The 25019-nt window shown below is 31.0% G+C and overlaps 2 protein-coding genes across 2 annotated transcripts; one reads left to right on the top strand and one right to left on the bottom strand.

Annotated features, from left to right (window-relative positions):
- Window positions 1–18: 18 nt before the first annotated feature.
- Window positions 19–13133, bottom strand: LOC132947966 (gonadal protein gdl). The gene is given in 6 exon segments (XM_061018237.1): window positions 19–242; window positions 1190–1335; window positions 1446–1587; window positions 1589–1607; window positions 1686–1872; window positions 12649–13133. Coding segments are annotated over 5 exon segments (543 nt in total). The 5' UTR covers window positions 1775–1872; window positions 12649–13133; the 3' UTR covers window positions 19–95.
- A 4836-nt stretch (window positions 13134–17969) lies between these two features.
- LOC132947962 (sodium-coupled monocarboxylate transporter 1-like) lies at window positions 17970–24749 on the top strand. Its single transcript, XM_061018232.1, has 11 exons — window positions 17970–18441; window positions 20748–20910; window positions 21041–21158; window positions 21861–21928; window positions 22030–22184; window positions 22481–22730; window positions 22857–22966; window positions 23195–23378; window positions 23456–23542; window positions 23754–23917; window positions 24260–24749. The coding sequence occupies exons 1-11, from the start codon at window positions 18269–18271 to the stop codon at window positions 24546–24548; spliced, it is 1761 nt and encodes a 586-aa protein (XP_060874215.1). The 5' UTR covers window positions 17970–18268; the 3' UTR covers window positions 24549–24749.
- The last annotated feature ends 270 nt before the right edge of the window (window positions 24750–25019 follow it).

Below are 25019 nucleotides of genomic sequence, written 5' to 3'. Positions count from 1 at the left end.
ACATATTAAGTGGGATAATTCAACAATTTAGGACAATATTTTTTATTCTTTTTAGTTAAATTACATTTTTTCCTGTACAATATTGTTTTTATTTTTTAAACTTCATCAGGTTTTTTATCAATTAGGCTCAATCTTATGATGAAATCACATAAACGTATCTGTACTTGAATACGACCAGCATCGTCTGTGACATCAAATCCTGGTACACCAGCCATGTGCAATGTATTCTGTTGCTCTCGTCGCTGTTAATAAAATAATATTTCAGTTAATCAAATACAGCACAATAATAATATTATATTTCATAATTTTTAGAATAATTTTACTGAAAATATATAAGTACCTAATTTAATCAATATTATATTTAAAATGTCGATTAAGTTAATTATAACTAAATAAACTAATTAAGTTTCACGATATTGAAGTAAAAACCATACAAGATTTGTAATATGTTGATAAAATTAATTACATTTGGTGGTTATTATTTTAAAGAAAACAAATTAATTCTCTGAAGGGTATCAGGGTGCACTTGATCATGATTCATGATATTTCTTCTCAGCAAAATTATATCTAACCTAACTAGTAGTCCTACTGTATCAGTTGTGTGTATCGTTCATAGGCGTGGCAATTTCTATCCCGCCAATTTTAGGTTTATAAATAAATAGCAATGGTACCCTAGAAGTAATTTGTAACAGAATTGATTTTTATATTTAAACTTTTTCATAAAAATTGGTTGAATTGTCCAACCTTAGTTAATATTTTTAATACCCATCATCTATTAAACTAAATAATAATTGAAAAAAGAGATTTTAATAAATATAATGTAGGTGTATAATATAATTAAAGGCCGTTCTTACAATGTCCGGTTAAAGTTAACTGACACTTTACTGGACATTGTAGGAACGGCCCTAAGTGTCTTAAACATTTCCTTGAAAAATATTTAAAGATTTATGATATATTTTAACCTAATTATGTGAATGAGTCTTATTAATAAATTAGTGATCCACCGACTGCTCCTAGATATAATTGGGCCACATGTAATTTAATTAAAAATATTAATCAAGATGCTTGGTATCCCATGATTTTACACCAAATAAAGACCTTGGTATTTTTCATGTGAGTTTATATTAATCACATCCAGGTTATTTAAAGAGGCTTAATTACATTCAGAAATCAACATTTTAATAACTACCTTTTCGTCAAGTTCGGTCACTATTCTCTTATCGAATTCTCTCAAGTTTTTTCTGTGCTCTGCTTGAAGTTTCAGCCTCATCTCGGTCTTGCCAGGCTGAACCATATCTGACTTCAGTAGTTTTTTGTATGACAACTTAAACAGAACTGTTGCTCAATATGCTTTGCTTTTACAAAAGCTCACTAAGAATTATGAAGGTGGCTGATTGCCAAGGTATACACATTATTGTATACCTCTGATGCAATCACATACTTACCGGAATGTTTATTGATCATTTCTAACCGTTTTTGAAACATTTGTTTCTCTGTTACGTGCTGAATATCAGTCAGTTCCTTGACAATTGAATACAGCGTTTTGTCTAACAGACATTCGGTGAGTTCGCACAGAAGTTCGTTAGGTAATGCGCTGCTGGTACTTTCTGGAACGATAACGTTAATTATTTAGTAATGACAATCGCCAACACCAAACCACCGAGGAGCGATCGTCGCCGATTTACCTAGGTAACTCATGGACCATTTTCTGTAACTGTTCGTTGAGAAAATAGAGTCTGGACTGGGTCTCGTTCTGGTTGTCCGACGTTGACATGGCAGCGGACACAGGTCGGGTTTTGTTGAAAACAGTTGGAAATAAATGTCCAGTTCGAATTCCAACCGAAGATCAACTTACGGGTCTTGGCCATAGACCTATAAAGAATAAGTTAAGTCTATGGTCTAGGAACTTGTCAGTGTTGTCCGCAGCGGACTTCAGGACTTAGATCATAATATAATACGTCGTATATGATGTAAGGCAGCGGATGAATCTTAGATCATATACATTGATCTAGGGGATGAAATATGAATGATGATGTATTTATTTATCACAGAATAATAATTTATTTACTATTTATTAGGTTGTTTAACGATAATAATTTATTGTTATTAATGTTGTTGTTGGTGATAAGCAACTATCGCGTTTGCTATCATCGTGTAAATCCGGCTTAACACAGAATTCTGTGATATTAATCCGATAGATAACATACTGGTGCGTTGCCGGCTATTCTCTATGCTTTCTAACCGAACAGCAACACTGGGCGACTATCGGTACTCGGGGTCCATGCGACAGTACCAGGTGGCCGGTGCCTGCCGTTGTCAGGAATCGCATCCACGGCGGCCACACGGACTGCGCATGAGACCCTGGTGACTGTTTGAAGATGTCGGTGCAATAACAAGACAAGTCCAACTCTGTTTAATACGTTTCTAATAAAATATTTTTTCGGATAAAATAATTTTCGTAAATTTATTTTCGGGTGATATATTTTCGGCTGAAATATTTTCGGCAATAATATAACCCCTCTATTATATCATTACTATTATAAATTGTTACTGTCCTGTTTACTATTTGTAACTTTTTATAGTTTTTACATTCACAGAAAATATGTCGGTAATTTTGTCACCTTAATTTCCCATCGTTTACCTACGAAAAACTCGGACAACCCTATAATATGAAAAAGTATGTCTTACCTGTGTAGGTTGTAGGATGTAGGATGTGTAGTCGTTATTACTATTTAGTCGATGAAGAAAGAATTTTAATAATTTAAAAGTATTTTCGATTTTGAGCAGAGAATTTCACAATGATGTGTGTGTGTTTTTTAAATGAAATTAATGTTATAAACTTAGCTGCAAATGGTTCTGATATAAAATTGACTTCAGTGGCGTATATAGGGGGGGGGGGGAGATGTGAAACACACCGGGAATTTATTGCTGGTACCGGCATTTTAATTTATAATATTAATAAAATATATTTATTTTAATAATGATCAATAATTATATAGATTAATTTAAGAAAAATATCATTAATAGGTTATTGAACATAGGTACAGTAGCCAGTAGGTACCCCATGTATATTTTATACAATTGATAGTGAATATATTAATATATTTTATTTTATTGACGCTTTTTAAAACTACTTGTAATTTTGAAATTTGAGCTCCCAAAAGAACTAACCACTTATCCAACTAATCACTTATCCATCAAAAAAGATGCTGAACTCGAAAATCGGAGCATTTTTTACCACCCAAAATGTTAATGACAGATAGAAAGAAAAAAACATCATTGTAAAATCAATTTACTTTTTCGAGTAGATTCGTAGAATAATCTGTGTAGACGTAAAATACTCAAAATTGAAAACATTAAAAGGTTATAACTTTGGAACTAAGTCCGACCAACAAATTCTGATTGCACCATTGTACTTAACTCGTTGAAAAAAATGTCCAAAAATCGCTTGGGAGCTTAACTGCATTTTCTATTTTATATGTTCGTGGAATAAACAGAGTATGAGCAATTTACGCAAAATCCCAAACTTCAAAATGTTATAACATAAGAATTAAGTATGACCGACAAATTCTGATTGCACCATCGTGTATACCTATAGGTTTCCGAAAAAAATTCCCAAAAATCTAGATAAACTGCATTATTTTAATATATTTGTGTAATATTACAATTGTGATTAGTGTTAATTACGAAGTAATATTATCTTAGTTATACCCACGATTTAAGATAGATACTATCTTTAATCGTCGTTATATACCAAAAGGGATTTGGGTTTTTATAAGTTGTTTCTATAAAATATACTATATAGTACCAATAAATAATAATTACATAAAATATATGGTTTACCAGTTTAAAAAAAAGTCATCCAAATCCCCCCTTCCACCTATTACACCACTGTAGTCAGTTAGTCCGTGGTTTGAGTTCTGGGGCGTACTTAACTTTAACTTTAATCAGTTAGTCTCGATACCGCTGTTTCCTGTTTTTGTCTGTTTTTGTCGCACGACTTGATGACAAATTCAAATTTGTTTTCATAAATCTTATCGCTTCAGTAGATCAATTGGAATGTTTGGCAAAAAACACGTCTAAAATAGTATGTCGCGTGTGTGTTAGACAAAAATAGAAAATCACGGTATCGGTATCGTACCCCCTAAGGCGCTCATGTGGCAGGCATTCGAAGCTTAGAAATTAATTTATTCTTTCAAATGGTTCAGTAACTCACTCTATGAGTGTAGTTAAGAACTGAAACATTTCGTCATGTAATCGGTTCATTTGTGGTTTTTATAATATAATAATATATTATGTAAAATTATGTAGAATTATGTAAAATTACAAATTATTATAATATCATAATAATGTCATTATGTCGTGCGTGTCCCGCGACGTGAACACCGTGCGTGAACTGACGTCGCGGAAACCGCGTCGACTGTACCAGGGGCGCAGGAAGACCGAGTCTTTGTCGAGATCGTTACCGACAGTCGAACACTCGTTGGCGGTACTTGGCGGTAGCGCCACAGCAATCCACGTCCGCGACGTTCATTGCATGCACTCCTGATATCAATTTCCAATGTTTTACGTGAAATTGTCAATGCAACCATTGGTTTTAGTTGAATTAACAAACCGTTTTTGTTGAATTGACTACAACGGATATAGTTAGCACCACAGTGATTCCGTTGCATGCACTCCTGGTATAAACTGCCAATGCTTTACGTGAAATTGTTAATGCAACCATTGGTTTTAGTTGAATTAAAACCGTTCTTGTTAAATTGACTACAGCCAGTCGAAATGGGGGGGGGGGGGGGGATAGCATCCCTCTACTTTTTTGTACTTACATTTTTCATCCCTCTTAAGACTTGTGTTGTAAAATTAAATATCATATTTATATTTATATATAAGAAAGTTTTTTATTTTTTCGGTGAAAATAATATTGTTTTATAACATTGAGGCCCGGCTTTATCGTGTTGTTTAGTATAGGCAGTTTCGCCTATACTAAAAATTATAAGCGTTGATAACAAATGTTACGTCATACTATCCGCCCGTATATCACAGAAAAATAACAATATTGATGATAATAGGGACGTAGCAACTAGCAATATGCTAAAATATCTAAACGTAATTTCTGACAATATCTTGTTGATAACTAATAAGTAGATGTGTAATAATATATGTGCGAGTCGATCAATTTCTAAATTTAGCCCATGGATAGAATACTGTTATTCCTTAATTTTTTTTTGTATACTTTTATTATTTAATTAAGAAAAAGTGATACTAAATTAAGTACGAAAAATGTTTTACTTGAATATTAATAGATTTTGTTATATTACATATCATATTTTTAGTATTAATTACAAATTTAACTATATAATCTTAAATCTCTACAGAAAAATATTAGAAATAAAAATCAGTTTTGACTAAAATTTGAAAAAATTTATTTATTTGTTTAATTTTAAAGATTATTTATGATAAAAAAAGATTGTAGTGTTCTGAATTTCTGATCCATAAACAAAAAGTGAACTATAAAAAGAAATACAAAAAAAATATTATACAAGGTGCGAAGAATGTTATAATGATATCAGGAAATCTGAATTGTAAGGCATCGCTCCACTTATCTTGAGCCATTTCGACCACTGACTACAGCTGATTTTGTTGAATGAACTAAAATATAGTTTTATATATATTATATATAGATATGTTTTAATTTCGACAAGTTTTTTTTTATCTATTTAATTATGTATCTGTCATTCTACTATTATTTTTACTAATTATTGCAATATTCAACTTATATTCAACTTACAATATTCAACTTAACAATATTTTCTTTTGGAAGGTAAGTGAATCTATTTGGTACATGGTAGTGGGAGAGGGGGGGGGGGGGGTTATAAATAAATTCCCGGTACTTTTCTTAATAATCTAGAATTATCTGTTTTTGTATTTCATGCTGCAGTTTATTTAGTTTTCCAAATTATTTAACTTAAAATTACTTTAAAAAAAATTGTGCATTTCTATTGATAATATTTTTAGGTTTATGCAAGAGCAATTTACCAGGAACCTTGAGTTACATTTTTAAGGATTTTTTATTTTCAAATTAAAACTTGACTACCCACTTTGATTATTTTCAATATGAATGAAATATAACGTACATTTCACCAGCCCCCCCAAATATAATTTTTGACATTTTTTTTTTGCGAAACATTAGTGTGCCATTAGTGTGAATTTGTGTGACTATTTTCAGAATTTGTGCGATACTGGTTTAACCGTAAATTCAAAAATATATATGGGGGGCTGTAGAAATGTTCCCCAGCCCCCCCTCATAGAAAAAATTACAATTTTCAAAATTTTCTTTTGCCAAACATTAGTGCGTCATTAGTGTGAATTTGTGCGACAACAACCAGAATTCGTGCGACACCCGTTATACTCGGAAAAATTGTTTTTCCATTTTGAGCATTTCCCCAGCCCCCCCTCATGGAAAAAATTACAATTTTCAAAATTTTCTTTTGCCAAACATTAGTGCGTCATTAGTGTGAATTTGTGCGACAACAACCAGAATTCGTGCGACACCCGTTATACTCGGAAAAATCGTTTTTTCCATTTTGAGCATTTCCCCAGCCCCCCTCATAGAAAAAATTACAATTTTCAAAATTTTCTTTTGCCAAACATTAGTGCGTCATTAGTGTGAATTTGTGCGACAACAACCAGAATTCGTGCGACACCCGTTATACTCGGAAAAATCGTTTTTTCCATTTTGAGCATTTCCCCAGCCCCCCTTCATGGAAAAAATTACAATTTTCAAAATTTTCTTTTGCCAAACATTAGTGCGTCATTAGTGTGAATTTGTGCGACAACAACCAGAATAGTATAAGTATAGTACTTGTGTACATTTTAATTGAATGACAAAACAGTTTTTTCCATTTTTCAAATCAATTACCTGTATTTTCCTTTATTTCCTATGCCCATACTATTATGTATACTATACTTGTGTATATTTTAATTGAATGATGATACAAATATAAAATACATAAAACGTAGGTAGTATACTATTTTATTCCTCTTTTACGTAATACTTAATATACCTTCCATTCTAATTTATTATTTATACACATTTTATCATACCTTTTTTTATCCAATAGATAATGATAAATACTTAATATACTTGCTTACAGTCTCTTCCGTGTTTGAAATTATGTCATTGATATTTGATATTAAACCATTTAATTTATTGATGTGAATGATGTGATTATATTTTTAATACCAAAAGTCCGAAATGTAAATTTATCATTTTCTTTATAAATCTATATCAAATATTTTGGTAAGAATAAAAGTATGTTTATAATATTAATATTTTTAATTATTAAATAATCAAATTTAAAAATGAAATAATACAGGACAAAAACAGTAAGTATTACATATTTTAAGATTGTTTAAAGGACAATACAACTGATAATAATTTTTTTTTTATATATTTTTAAAAAATATAATTAAAATCGATAATTATTTTATTACCATAACAAATACCTAGAATATAATCTAACTAAGGTAATGATACAACTAAAATTTGTTTATGATTATTCGTTCGCTAGTTACGTTAAATTTTGACATTGCGGGTGACGTTACGGATTCGTTCGCCGCGGCGGCGGCCATATAATATTATAATACACGGCAATATTTATTAATTTTTGGTTTAACTTAAAATAATTAAATAACTATTAATGAACTTATTTTCTTTCGACTGAACTAATCAAATATATTTAAGAGTACCTCATAATCTTTTCATTCGTATAATTATATCACATTTTGGCTTAATCTTTTAGAAAAAAAATAACACTCAAATAAATTATATTACGAATTTACCATGTATTCACTGCAGTAAACGTGTGTAGTATTGTTTTGATCGTGACATCAAATACCTATAGATTTTTTACGTCTAAACTGGCTATTTTAGTTTTAACTCGTAGCTAAAACTAGAAGTGAGTGAGGACTCGCATAATATTATTATCTATCAGTACTCTTACAAATTAGGATTGTTTTTAAATGATGATGAGTAATGACAGTTGTTATACCACGAATTAATTGAAACAGATCAAAATTATTTTTATTTTATATTTTAGTATTTTACTATAATTAATAATTATTAATTATTATTTTTAATAAAGAAATTAAATACTAATACTTTATTTTATATTTATTTTACCTTCTTTACATACAATTGTGAAAAAATTCAACAGGTACACTATAAATTGAATTTTGATAAAAACTTGCCAATTTTACTGTAAATTTGGTAAATTTACCGGTAAATTTACTTGGTAAAATACCAAAAAACCGTGGCGTATAATACTGTATACAAAAATATATAAATATTATAAACATACTTTTATTCTTACCAAAATATTTGATATAGATTTATAAAGAAAATGATAAATTTACATTTCGGACTTTTGGTATTAAAAATATAATCACATCATTCACATCAATAAATTAAATGGTTTAATATCAAATATCAATGACATAATTTCAAACACGGAAGAGACTGTAAGCAAGTATATTAAGTATTTATCATTATCTATTGGATAAAAAAAGGTATGATAAAATGTGTATAAATAATAAATTAGAATGGAAGGTATATTAAGTATTACGTAAAAGAGGAATAAAATAGTATACTACCTACGTTTTATGTATTTTATATTTGTATCATCATTCAATTAAAATATACACAAGTATAGTACATAATAGTATGGGCATAAGAAATAAAGGAAAATACAGGTAATTGATTTGAAAAATGGAAAAACTGTTTTGTCATTCAATTAAAATGTACACAAGTACTATACTTATACTATTCTGGTTGTTGTCGCACAAATTCACACTAATGACGCACTAATGTTTGGCAAAAGAAAATTTTGAAAATTGTAATTTTTTCTATGAAGGGGGGCTGGGGAAATGCTCAAAATGGAAAAAACGATTTTTCCGAGTATAACGGGTGTCGCACGAATTCTGGTTGTTGTCGCACAAATTCACACTAATGACGCACTAATGTTTGGCAAAAGAAAATTTTGAAAATTGTAATTTTTTCTATGAGGGGGGGCTGGGGAACATTTCTACAGCCCCCCCATATATATTTTTGAATTTACGGTTAAACCAGTATCGCACAAATTCTGAAAATAGTCACACAAATTCACACTAATGGCACACTAATGTTTCGCAAAAAAAAAAATGTCAAAAATTATATTTGGGGGGGCTGGTGAAATGTACGTTGAAATATAATGCGATTATATGAAATTTGTTAATCATATTATGCAATATGTATTTTAGATTCTGAGCGAAGCGATGGATGTATTGATTTTACAATGATGTGTGTTTTTTTTTTTTATGTGTCTGTCATCACCTTTTAGGACAGTAAAAGTGCTTGGATTTTCTTCAACAGTAACTTTTCTGATAGGAAAGTGAATCTAGTTGGTATTTTGGGGGGTCAAAAGTATAAATTTCCTAGTAGTTTTCAGACTTATTTTGAGCTGTTTACGGATATTTTCGGTTTCCATTTTTTTAGTTTTTTTTTCTATAAATATCAATAAAATTTTATCTGTTGGGTAAAAAAGCTTGAAAATTGAATAGAAGGCTCCTAGGTTATTGTTTCAAAGGCAGATGAAAAAAAATTAAAAATCCTTAGTCACAGTTTTTATTTATAAGCATTTAAAGTTCAAATCTTGACAAAATACGGAAAAATCAGTTGAGAATTTATAAAAATTTTTCTTTTTAAATCGAAGATTTGAAAATGTAATACAAGATTGTCCATAAGTTTTTCTACCTTTATCAAAAAAAAAATGTCTACAAGAAAATCAAATTAAATTTTTATGAGCGTTTGAAATTCATATTTTTACAACATTTGATATTCACTCGATATCTCGTGTAACGATTTTCTAATTTTGTCGTAATTAAAAAATGTGTGACTGTAGATACTTGAAAATTTCACTGAATGTTTGTATTAGCATTTTCTATACATGATAAATTTTTGAAAATAATTTGACTCTTTTTCAGCTGTTTACGGACATTGTCAGTTTTAAATTTTTTTAGTTTTTTTTTTCTATAGTTATCAATAAAATTTTATTTGTTGGGTAAAAAAGCGTGAAAATTTAATATAAGGCTCCTGATATATCGTTCTAATAGCACTTAAAAAATATTGAAAATACATAGGCACAATTTTTTTTATAAGCATTTAAACTTCAAATTTTGATCAAATTTATAATTTAATAATTATTTTGTAGTTAAAAACTTATAAAATGTTCAACTTTTATAGCTAAGGATTGAAAATTGAAAACAAGGCTCTTAGGCTCCACGTAAATAGGTTATATATAAATTACTTTATTCACAATAATATCATTAAATATACTTGGTAATATCATAGGCTGACTGACCGTTTTCGCTCAGAATCGTTTTTCTTATACAATGATATTATATCATTGAATTCAAATTTAACACCATCCATTAAGTGACCCACTTGTAACATACTGTCAGTGTTGGGAAAGTTCCTTTTAAAAAGGAACTCGTTCCCGTTCCTCGTTCCTACTGTAAGAAAGGAACTCGTTCCCGTTCCTCTTTCCTGTCCCGAAAAAAGAACGCGTTCCCGTTCCTTTTTAAAAAGGAACGCGTTCCCGTTCCTTCATGTTCCTTTTTTTGCAATTTGAGTGGTGGTCAATGGTGTATTTTGCGAACAATTTTTAAGTCAGAAATAATCGAACCGAGAGAGTTAACCGATTATTTCTGACTTAAAAATTTTTCGCAAAAAACACCATTGACCACCACTGAAATCGGTTAACTCACTCCTTTCTAGGAGCACCGATTTTTAACAAAAATGATTTGTCTTAGATTTTTTTTGTTATAATTCAAAAGTTGTATAGCGTAGACTTGAAACTTTATATATATACATTCATATTGCATAATTGCATAATATTATACATGTATATTACTATAGTAGTATAGTATACAGTGTATAGTGTGTACTATACACGATACACCACACATAGAGATATGCTATAGGTTATAGGCTTATAGCCCATAGGAGTATAGGACATAGTATGATACGAAAGTGAATCTAGTTGGTATTTTGGGGGGTCAAAAGTATAAATTTCCCAGTAGTTTTCAGACTTATTTTGAGCTGTTTACGGACATTTTCGGTTTCCATTTTTTTAGTTTTTTTTTCTATAAATATCAATAAAATTTTATCTGTTGGGTAAAAAAGCTTGAAAATTGAATAGAAGGCTCCTAGGTTATTGTTTCAAAGGCAGATGAAAAAAATTAAAAATCCTTAGTCACAGTTTTTATTTATAAGAATTTAAAGTTCAAATCTTGACAAAATACGGAAAAATCAGTTGAGAATTTATAAAAATTTTTCTCTTTAAATCGAAGATTTGAAAATGTAATACAAGATTGTCCATAAGTTTTTCTACCTTTATCAAAAAAAAAATGTCTACAAGAAAATCAAATTAAATTTTTATGAGCGTTTGAAATTCATATTTTTACAACATTTGATATTCACTCGATATCTCGTGTAACAATTTTCTTATTTTATTGTTCTTAAAAAACGAATGACTGTAGATACTTGAAAATTTCACTGAATGTTTATATTAGCATTTTCTATACACCATTATATTTTGAAAATATTTTGGACCTTTTTGAGCTGCTTACAGACATTGTCAGTTTTCAATTTTTTTAGTTTTTTTTTCTATAAATATCAATAAAATTTTATTTGTTGGATAAAAAAAGCGTGAAAATTTAATATAAGGCTCCTACTATATCGTTCTAATAGTAGTTGAAAAATATTAAAAATACATAGGCACAATTTTTTTTGTATAAGCATTCAAAGTTCAAATGTTGCTAAAATTTATCAAATTTAAAATTTAATAATTATTTTGTAGTTAAAAATGTATAAAATGCTTAACTTTTATGGCTAAGAATTGAAAATTTAAAACAAGGCTCCACGTAAATAGGTTATATATAAATTACTTTATTCACAACAATATCATCAAATATACTTGGTAATATCATAGGCTGACTGACCGTTTTCGCTCAGAATCGTTTTTTTTTATACAATGATATTATATCATTGAATTCAAATTTAACACCATCCATTACAGTGACCCACTTGTAACCTACTATACAGCAGAGCGACACCCACTTACCCACCTTTTTTATTTGATCAAAATGATAATGATAATAAAATATAGAACCTTTAATATGTCATACCCTCATAAATATAAACCTCTATAATTTTTGTAATAAGTGACTTTACTCGAATATTAGTAATATTTCTCAAAAATCATAAAAAAAAACGATTTTAGATGAAAGCGTTTTATCTATGTCGCGCGTTGGTTCTGACGCGTTGGTTTGAGAGAGAAAATAAATATTGTGCTGACATCCTTTTAAGACAAACCATTATTTTTACTCCAGTACAAAATGTTTAGTGATACCCACCCCATCACCATCACCACCGTCGCTAAACCAAAATACATTTTTATTAAAATATCTTTTTTTTGCACAAAAATGTCGGCCATGTAGTTATTCACGTATATAACATTATAGTATATAATAATAATATAATATGGCTAGCTGGTATATATAGGTGTTACGCGGGGTTTGCGGTCACAACAATATAATAATATCATATACCTTGCGACCAGCGACATGGTGATCGGAAAGACGGACATGTGCTTGCCGCCCAACAGGTAATCGGCGACGGTGTTCTGTTTGGAGACGCACCCGTAGTACAGGCCGATGACGACGGACAGCCCGAGCATGATGACGAACGCAGCGTATTCCGCCATCCAGTTCAACTGTTCCATGGCGGCGGCGTCAAGCGCTTCCGGTCTCTATATAGGATATGTATTATACGGCACACGAAATCGGACAGGCGGACGGACTTTATGCCGGAAACGCGACACGTCCGTACAACGACAATATATGTATCGTTATTGTTATTATTCGAGACTATAAGGTGCCGCCGTTGTGGACGCACGTCTTGTTATGCGAAAGCTCGCGTCCCGCCTTACCCGAACATATTCTTTCGTGTCGTCGTAATCTTCGCACTCGCCGATTGGTCTGTCGCGACGCGAGCGTCGACTGTACAGTATACGGCGCGATCGCCGTCACTGTGCGACCATATTGGTCGTCGAGAAATTGTAATAATAATATGTGCCGACGTCGACATGCCGATAGAGCCACCGGTCTCATTTTAGTAGGTAGAATTTAATCCCCGTCGGTTTGATGGGCTTACAATAATATTCTATGATTCGTGTAAATTGATAAATTTATAAACTTAAGTTTAGTAAATATATTTTTGAAATATCTATAAAACGATAACCATAATCATAAAAAAAAAATAACATCCACCGTGTGTTTTAAAGGTAGATCATGTAGCAAATTTAAGGTAAACAATTTTTTTTCTTACAGTTTTAAATTTAAATTTAAAACTTTATATTATACTTATACCTTTAATTTCTCAAAAACATATTTCAAATATATTATATACTTATACACATAATATATACTTATACCTATATACATGTACAATAGAAATGCGTATTGTAATGATTGGTAGAAATGAAAACCAAATTTTTAAAGTACAAGAACTAATAACTAACCCCTTTACCCTTACATGCTACAGTTATTGAATATTTTCCTGCGAGTGCAACAATCACAGTTCAATAATGTATGTATTATTTAAATCACTTTCTTTATTTATTATTTTCATTCGCGTTTTTCATTTTAAGATATACCTATAGTACATTTATCTATCTAGATCTAACACTTTCCGGCTACATTGCTACATATATACATGTTTATAAATCAAACGATTCCCGAATGATGTGAATTAGCCATATCCCCACACTAAGTCCATTTCAACTTTACGTACCACAGTATACCTGTATCAGCTGCAGTAATAGCGTTCGTGGATAATGCAAGTGTCCACAAACATTTCGATATGATCAAGTCGACACCCGCGTGCTAATAATTTATACTGCTGGTACTATAACGACATAAGGTAGGTACGGGTTAGGTAAAAAATGTATAAAATGTTTAATTATTATGGCTTAGGATTGAAAATTTAAAACAAGGCTCCACGTAAATAGGTTATATATAAATTACTTTGTTCACAATAATATCATCAAATATACTTGGTAATATCATAGGCTGACTGACCGTTTTCGCTCAGAATCGTTTTTCTTATACAATGATATTATATCATTGAATTCAAATTTAACACCATCCATTAACAGTGACCCACTTGTAACCTACTGTACAGCAGAGCGAAATCCACTTATCTACCTTTTTATTTTTGTTAAACATTCAATCTACTATGATACCTATGCAGTGGCGTGTATCATAAAAAAAATTGGTGTCGCTCAAATAATTTTAAGACTTTAGGTGATCTACCCTTCGTTATTCTGTTATACCGACCTACAAAATTTCCTATTTTTCTTCCATCAATACCCACCCATCCATATTATTTAAGGTATTGCCTGAGCAACACTTAGACCCTATGTTACACGCCACTGACCCTATGTATTATGTAATAATATGTAAATTTTACTTACGTAATTCCCAATCACCACTACAAGTAATTCTTAATGGTGGTAGGTTTTATTGTAAAATTAATAAATTTAATTAAATAAAAAATATGCTAATAAAAATTGTCAACTTTCTTGGGACGACTAATTAAAAATGACTTCTTGTGAAACTGGTGTAGGTACTTAATGGTGTTCGGGAGTTCCTTGTAGTACCTATTGTGACATGTAAAACTGTGTAGGTAAATTTTGAGTTACCGGTATACTTTATTATTGTTTAAGTTATATAGCAACATGAGATTGCATCAACATGCAAATAATATTGTCATATTATATTATGAGCCTATATTATGCTTTTTAATGTACCTATTGCTTTTATAGACTTTGGCCCTTTTTATACCTGTTAAAACTATGTATTAATTGCATAATTTATTTTGATTAAACCAGGCATTATTTCAATATGGTTCATGCGGAGGGGGGTGGTATAAAATAAATATACAAATGCGTTAAGACCACTAGTCAACCTCAATAACGGAAAATTATTAGGATGATCTTTGTATTTTATAATTATATGTAAACATACGCGTAATCTGCCATAGTTTCAACTCCCGTTTATTGTCCACAAGGTGACGGGGATTATATAGCATGTACGAGCCACAAAATAACCGGTCGCATAGGACAAAAAAATTAAATAACAATGTACGACGTACGTGGTATTATATTATGTATATGTCCTATATGTATATTATATATTTACATTATTATTGGACTTGACAATTTAATCGCACGTCCGGTGAAGTCAAATGCACGTTCGGCTGCGGCCTTTAACCAATTATGACGTTTCCTCCCAAAACACATTTAATACGAGTTTAACATTTTTTTTTTTCAAATCTATTGCAACGTCTCGACTGTAAAAGCGAGCTATATCATTATTATACATTTATATACTAGTAGGTATTGTTAATTCACGTCGGTGATGAATCGCGATCGTAGGTACGATGTCGGACGTATACAGCGCGCGAATCTCTGTGTATGTCGCGTATTTCACAGTATCGCCACGATCTCGACATTCGAAGGTACCTATATATATTAGAAAATAAGAATAAGAATTTTTATCTCAGGACCCAGTAATCATTATAGTATATTTCTTATTCTCTCCCCTTAAATAGGTTGGATTATCTGGCGGAATCGATGAAATCCTTATGCGGCGAATCATTGAAGCGAACTAATTATTTTGTGTCTTCTATTCTCGGTTATACGTATATTATATGTTTGCGTTATCGACGAACACATTACAGTATTACACTATTAGAATTTGTTACGTACTTACGTCGAACTTCGAAAAACATTAAACGAGTAATATGTATGCACCCAACACATTTTAATTAGGCACCTATGCAGACTTCAATAGTCAACATGCTTTTGAAATGTGCTAGTAAAAATGTATATAGTAAATGCTTCACGGACGCAAATGTACGTTTATATATTACTAATATAATGGTTTTACAATGATGTTTATTTCTTTTTCTTTTATATTCTGTATACACTTTTTCTCCCTCTAAACTTGCTCAAAAGTATCAAGTATAGCATCTTTTCTGAAAGGTAATTTTCGAAACACTACTCTAAATAAAAGCGGTTAAAGGAGAAAAAACGTACGATTTCACGATTTTATAATATTAAATAATTACGGACGTTTTCTACCAGAAATATTGCTTCAAATGAAAAATGTCAAGAGATATTTTTTGTTTTATTTTAGATTTTGTTCTTTACGGTTTAAAGTTCGGAAAATTTTAGCCATTTTTGAGCTATTTATAGACATTTTCATTTTGGTAGTTTTTTTGTTGTAAGTCGGTTAAAAATATTCATAAAAACTTGAAATTTGGGTTGTTTACTTATATAAGCCTTACCTAGACATGGTAAAATTTTCAAAACATTTGAGCGGCTTATGAGCTTTTTCTTTTCTTTTATATTTTTTTTTCATTTTCATGATATTTTCTAATTATATAAATTACTTATTTATATAAATCGTTCTTAAGCTGTTCTTAAAACGCTTTGTTTATCTAAATTAAATCTATAAATATTTCATTAGATTTTGTTATTGTTTGGTTTATATTTTTAATATTATCACTCTTCAAAGTTTATTAGAAAAGTAAATATTTTGATTTTTTTTTTCAATAAGATTATATAAAAAACCGTTTTGACAAAACAATAGATAAAAGCCACTGTCTGTTAAATTACAAATATTATTATGTATTTATTTAGTATGGTGTCATATTCTATAGTCGGTAATGATATTGTTTTCGTAATAGGTACATATTGAAACAAATAAATCGATTATCAACGCGTTACTATTATTTATGATTGTAAATACATATTGAAAAAAAAAAAAACTCTTAGTGAACACAATTGTATAACACAGTAACATTTATACCGTCAAGTATTTATTTGATATAGTTTATACGAGTACCGGAGTACCTATTCTAGTTTCTAATACACTTTATAGTTCAGTATGGGTATAGTTGTCTGTATTTATACTAATTATTAATGAGTACAAAATAATATATGTAATGAAGAATTTACAATTAATTTATGCGCATTATTATTTTCAAAAACCCGTAAGTACCTACCTTATGTCATCATAGTACCAGTAGTATGAAATATTAGCACGCAGGTGTCAACTTGATCATATCGAAATGTTTGTGGGCACTTGCATTATCCACGAACGCTATTACTGCAGCTGATACAGGTATACTGTGGTACGTAAAGTTGACATGGACTTAGTGTGGGGATATGGCTAATTCACATCATTCGCGAATCGTTTGATTTATAAACATGTATATATAGGTATATCTTAAAATGAAAAACGCGAATGAAAATAATAAATAAAGAAAGTGATTTACATAATACATACATTATTGAACTGTGATTGTTGCACCCGCAGGAAAATATTCAATAACTCTAGCGTGTAAGGTTAAAGGGGTTAGTTATTAGTTCTTGTACTTTAAAAATTTGGTTTTCATTTCTACCAATCATTACAATACGCATTTATATTGTACATGTTTATAGGTATAAGTATATATTATGTGTATAAGTATAATATAAAGTTTTAAATTTAAATTTAAAACTGTAAGAAAAAAAATTGTTTACCTTAAATTTGCTACATGATCTACCTTTAAAACACACGGTGGATGTTATTTTTTTTTTATGATTATGGTTATCGTTTTATAGATATTTCAAAAATATATTTACTAAGTTTATAAATTTATCAATTTACACGAATCATAGAATATTATTGTAAGCCCATCAAACCGACGGGGATTAAATTCTACTTACTAAAATGAGACCGGTGGCTCTATCGGCATGTCGACGTCGGCACATATTATTATTACAATTTCTCGACGACCAATATGGTCGCACAGTGACGGCGATCGCGCCGTATACTGTACAGTCGACGCTCGCGTCGCGACAGACCAATCGGCGAGTGCGAAGATTACGACGACACGAAAGAATATGTTCGGGTAAGGCGGGACGCGAGCTTTCGCATAACAAGACGTGCGTCCACAACGGCGGCACCTTATAGTCTCGAATAATAACAATAACGATACATATATTGTCGTTGTACGGACGTGTCGCGTTTCCGGCATAAAGTCCGTCCGCCCGTCCGATTTCGTGTGCCGTATAATACATATCCTATATAGAGACCGGAAGCGCTTGACGCCGCCGCCATGGAACAGTTGAACTGGATGGCGGAATACGCTGCGTTCGTCATCATGCTCGGGCTGTCCGTCGTCATCGGCCTGTACTACGGGTGCGTCTCCAAACAGAACACCGTCTCCGATTACCTGTTAGGCGGCAAGCACATGTCCGTCTTTCCGATCACCATGTCGCTGGTCGCAAGGTATATGATATTATTATATTGTTGTGACCGCAAACCCCGCGTAACATCTATATATACCAGCTAGCTATATTATATTATTATTATATACTATAATGTTATATGCGTGAACTACATGGCCGATATTTTTGTGCAAAAAAAAGATATTTTGGTTTAGCGACCGTTGGTGGTTATGGTGATGGGGTGGGTATCACTAAACATTTTTTATTAAATATTACTAATATTCGAGTAAAGTCACTTATTACAAAAATTATAGAGGATAATATTTTTGAGGGTATGACATATTAAAGGTTCTATATTTTATTATCATTATCGTTTTGATCAAATAAAAAAGGTGGGTAAGTGGGTTTCGCTCTGCTGTACAGTAGGTACAAGTGGGTCACTGTAATGGATGGTGTTAAATTTGAATTCAATGATATAATATCATTGTATAAGAAAAACGATTCTGAGCGAAAACGGTCAGTCAGCCTATGATATTACCAAGCATATATTTTAATGATATTAATGTTATCAAAGTAATTTATATATAACCTATTTACATAATATGATAAACAAATTTCATATAATCACATTATATTTCATTCATATTGAAAATAATCAAAGTGGGTAAAAAAAAACACTTTGTAAAATTTCATTGTAAAATCAATACATTCATTGCTTCGCTCAGAATCTAAAACTAAAAGTGACAATTTGTGTGATTTGTAACTTACTCAATACAATCTAGTCATCTAATAATGAAATTATTGTAAAATTACGCTTATTTTTTTTTAATTTCTACTAAAAACAACTTATTAGGATCTTACAAGGAGGAACCTTGTTTTACGTATTCAAATTTTTTGATAGAGCGAACATTTTTTGTCGATATTAATTTAAAAAAACTAATATTAATCGAAAATGTCATATGCCTATAAAAAGCTCAATATAAGTCGAAATATTTTGAAAATTTTATGGTGTATAGAAAATACTAGTATAAATATTCAATAAAAATTTCATGTACGATAATGTTTTATAGAGTTATTACAACAAATTTTGTTTTATTTTTTTCATCATAAAAACAAAATTTCTACCAGAAGGAGTGCTTCGATTTCAACAAATAGTATCTAATCTTTTAACAAATTGAATCAAGATAGTACTTTAGGGAATTAATTTTCAGATGTTCTCAATAGTTTTTTGACGCCACGCGAAAAACCACCAAAATACCCTATTGCTATGCTATTTTTTTTCTAACACTTGGTTTATTACCATAGAAACGAATACAATTTTAAAAATAACCGCTAAAAAAATGAAAACCTATGAATTTATATACCATTCAATTTATTAACCATTTTTTTTTTGTTTTTCTGTAGTTTTTTACCTCCCAAATGCACCAACTAGATTCACTTACCCTGCACCGGAAAAGATACTTAAGTTGAAAATTGAAGCATTATTAGACTACTTATCATGTACACAGATACAAAAAAAAAAAACACACACCTAAATGATGTTTAAATTGTTTTGAGAAAATATTTAGACATAACAAATTCTCTACATGTAATGGGTGATTTTACTCTCAAAAATATAAATAAAAATGATTCTTCGTAAATGCGTTTTGTCTATATTGTGCCACGGGCCAGAAAAAGAAAACAAATAGTGCACCGACATCCTCTTAATCCTAGCTGCTCTGCATGTTATTATTACATGCCTTTTAACTTATTAATAAAAATATATTATTATATTAATGCAATATCTTGAGTAAATTTGATGCATTTTTACCGGAATAATATTGTAATGTATTTTATGTAGTGCTTTGATCGCAAACGCATTTTTCAATTTTCAGTCCTACAACCTACTGACAAATAATCAGTGGCGTAGAGAGCATATTTCAAATCCTAAGCAAAGTATTTGAACAATGACCCACCCACTACCCCCTACTACATATAAATATATAATATAGTAATATATGATTTAAAGCTGTATGTAAATTTAGAAATTTTGTTATAGGTCATATATGTCAATAATTTAGTATGAAAAAAAATACTAGAATAATTAATTATACATTCATCCACACAAATTATTTAATTAAAAAAAGCAATAAAATAAACTCATTGTGCTAAGAAATTGCATTAGGTACCTACACGTTGTTCACCACGTCACTGCAAATAACTAATAAGTACGAATAAGTACAATACAAAACTAGAACTTTTATATAAAAAATGATTTAACATTTTGTAGGTATACTATAATATAAATACAGTTTGGTGAATACTTTAATTTCTTATGATTAAAAAAAAATAAATATATATAAGAGCATCAATACTTGTATATTTTAGTCACATTTCTGGCATAACGCTGCTCGGAGTCCCATCTGAGATATATAGCAATGGAACACAATACTTGATTGTCGGTGTGGTTAACAACATAATTGTCATCTTCACGGTCATATACATTTATTTACCCGTTTTTTACGATCTTCAGTTGACATCAGTATACGAGGTAAATGCTTTTTGTTATAAACTATTATAGTTATTATACAATATTATAAAATCTTACAAACACATTTACATAATATATTATATACAACTATTGAGTTTATAGATTTATTTTAATTTCATTTTAACTTTAGTATTTGGGATTACGATTTGATTCCAATATCCGTGGATTGTCGTCACTCATCTTCGCCGTGCACCTAATACTGTACATCCCTGTTGTGATATACATACCAGCATTGGCGTTCAATCAAGGTAAGTCAATTATATTTTAAAACATTTTCAGACCAAATAAATTACATGCACCTACTATGAAATATATGGTAAAAGATTAATAAACGCCAGACGATGTGTTGATGTCAGTGTCGGCCGTATTACATTTACAGTCTCTGTCTTTCACATTGCACTCATGACGTCTTATATAACAACTAAACCATTCGTCAGTATTCGTATTAATCAATTTATAGCTAAACATATTTATAAGCATGAGCTATTAAATTATTAAAATGAATATTATATTGTTTTTAAATTTTTCATTAAAAAAAAAAAAAGTTGAAAAATGAAAAATGAAAAATGCATCATCTATAACCAATTGAAATTAATAATAAATTAAAAATTAACGTTAACAATAATGCATATATAGTTTCTTATACGGCATTACAATACTACATTCATGGATCATAAGCTCGTAATTCATATTATAAGTAATTTTATTAGTAAACGTTTATAATAGGTTATGAAATTATGGATACCTATGTTTACTTATTTTTAAATGTATGGCAAAAAATGAGAAATTCGGAAATAGTATTTGTTAAAATGAGTGCGTGGTAAGTACAGAGAGACAACAATATTTTATGTTTCACTGACATCTGCTTTAGTTCTACACAACGTATAAATGCATAATTGATTTGAATACTTCGTAGATATCAACAATAACCATTGTTTTCACATTAACAGTTACAGGACTCGATGTGCATTTAATAACCCTGGTCATTTGCGTCGTTTGTATATTTTATACCACCATCGTAAGTTTAATACTTATTACAAACTATTACTATTAAATATTAATGCGATCGTTTGATTTTAAACTTATTCGGTTCTAATCGCGTTATATTGCAATTATTAGGGCGGACTGAAAGCAGTAGTGTGGACAGATGCGATTCAAAGTATTTTCACAGCCGTTTCAATCATGATCGTGATCATATTGGGAGCTATACAGGTCGGAGGGTTCGGAAACATGATCAGAGCCAACCAAGAAGGAGGCCGAATAGAATTTTTTAAGTATTTATACTTAACCGTTTTTAATTGTTTCATTTGAATTTAACTAATCGTTCATGCGGTTAAAATATTTTATAATAAGACATAATATTAAGACTAATCCGTGTACCTATTTTTGGTGTAAGAAATATTTTATGTGATTATTCAAATAACAACTGAACGGTTTCTATAATAATAGCTGCGCGTATTATTGGGTTTCACGTTTTCATTATTTTTTTTTGTCGCCCATCGTATATTATTGTTACCGCGATGAGATTTACATATTATATAGGACTAATTTTAAATTATATTTCACTTAGGATGGACCCAAATCCGTTTTTGAGAAATACTTTTTGGACCGTCAGCATAGGCACGACGTTTCAATGGCTCGCATCACTGGGCATTCATCCGGGAGCCGTTCAACGTTTTGTAGCATTGCCCACGTATGCGAAAGCTCGAAAAGCTGCGATTTTCTTTGTTCTGGGTATGGCCGTCGTTAAACTCTTGACCGGCGCTATAGGAATGTTGATCTACGCCAAGTACAAAGACTGCGATCCCTTGATGGCTAATGTCAGTTATTTCATTACGGCGCATCGACATAATATTATATATTGCAGTTATAACTTATAACGATGCGTGCCTCTTATATTATTATTGTATGTTTGATTAATTATTAAATTGAATTAATGATTTCAGTACATAGACAACGACAGGAAATTAGTGCCGTATTATGTGATGGACGTGGCCTCGAAATTTCCAGGACTCACCGGTCTATTCGTTTCCGGTATTGTTAGCGCTGCCTTGAGGTATATAATAGAATATTATACTATATACATTATTTAAACCTATTCAATACATCTATATGCAGAGGTGTAGCCAGGGGGGGCTTAAAGGGGCTAAAGCCCGTCCTCCCATTGACCGTGTTTATTTTAGCCTATATTATATTAAAAAAATTATTTTACAAAAACCCCATAATCCCTCATCCCCCGTACAAGACGGATGACACTAACCATTATGATGCGTAAATTCTATAGTACAATGTCAGCGCAGATTAACACTGTGTCCGGTACGATTTACGAAGATTTCATAGTGAAAATGATGGGCATAACAGTGACCGATTTGAAGGCCAGCGTTATTATGAAGTGCATCGCAGTGATCAGCGGTTTCATATGCGTGATCTTGGTGTTTGTGGTTGAAAAATTGAACGGAATCCTTCAAGTATATACGTCTTAAACTGGATCGCTGTAAATAATTGTATTGTAAAAATAATCCATGACACAATGTGTATTATATAGATGTCAATCAGTCTGGGCAGTGTGACGAGTGGAGCGTTATTGTCAGTATTCACGTTAGGGGTTTGTTTTCCGTGGGCAAACTCCAGAGTAAGTCTGCTTAAAACCTTTAATCTGAGCTGATTCCAAATTACTTAAAATTAGTTATTACTAACGTAAATATTTAAAACCCAGTAAGATATTTTACGAGATGGTCAATTAAATGTACATTTTCTTTCACGCGCATAGGATACGTCCACTTTTACAGTTATAGCAAAATACAATAATTATTTACACACATATGATACATTTGTGTACATAGGGAGCGATGTGTGGGATGTTAACTAGCTTGGCTGTCATGGCTTGGATAGTTGCTGGAGCTCAGTTCGCCATATACAACAACGAATTGAAGTTCGTCGAGAAGGACGTTTTGATATCCGGATGTCCCGCCAACACAACGTTCAGAAATCATACAGATTTTTCAGGGTAAATATATATATATTAAATAAATATATTAAAGCAGACAGCCAGACATACGATCGATGAGCTTGTGCTACACCTTTACCTACGACAGATGTTTCGTCCGATCGTTTCGCACAAGTCGTTTGAGCGTCGTCCGAGTGCGTCTCGTTTTTAAAATTTTACCTTATGAATTGCCCAATTGCGTCCGCACTCCGCAGTGTTATCACTGATATTTTTAGTCAAACCCGACTGCGATATAATTATATCTTTGATTTAATTTTAGGATGCACTTGAAAAATGCCCATATATAGAACCCATTGTCCCATTACCTATCTTATATTTTTATGGTATCGTATTTAATGACAGGTTAAGTCGGTTGAACGAAGACGTGTATGCGAGTCCAAATGTGTGGACAATTTATACAGTTTCATACATGCACTACAGTACCATCGGCACTTTGGTTGGGATCGCCGTCGGACTTGCCGTCAGCCTGCTGTTCCCCACAGACGAGAACGTAGATCCCAGACTGCTAACGCCCTGTATACGGAACTTTGTGTATCCGAAGTACATGGCCGAGACGGTGCCGAAGAACGGTAAAACCACCCACAACAAGACAGATACGTACGAACCAGTGTCTCAGGAAACCAAACTATGACGCATGACGTGTATTAACGACCGTATAGTTCCACCCGACTTGAATATAGTGTTTTATCTTTAATATAATATTATACGGAAAATAATAACAATAAGGCTCGTTTTTTTACTACTTGGAAATAATGTATACCTACACAATTTTACTATCGATTGCGTTTTTACACATTAATAATCAAAATAATGTTTATGTTAAAAAAATAGTCACAGAGGCTGGAAGTAACTTCTATTTATATAGAAAATGTCAACCTTCAAATTTTTATTTTTCAACTAATAAGTAGGTGTTAGGTATATATACTTGCATAGCAAATACTATGGATAATACGGGGAATTTAGAATAGACATAAATATTACATATAATATAATATGTATATATTTGTACTACATCAAAGATAAACCTATGAGATTTCAAGTTCCTAATTTTCAATAAAATATTTATTAAAAGTTAAGACATAGATTTCATCAAATCGAGTTT

The sequence above is a fragment of the Metopolophium dirhodum genome, chromosome 6, assembly GCF_019925205.1.
Source record: "Metopolophium dirhodum isolate CAU chromosome 6, ASM1992520v1, whole genome shotgun sequence".
NCBI lineage: Eukaryota > Metazoa > Arthropoda > Insecta > Hemiptera > Aphididae > Metopolophium > Metopolophium dirhodum.
Note: the sequence above shows the minus strand (reverse complement) of the source record. Positions and strands in the feature narration are given on the sequence as shown.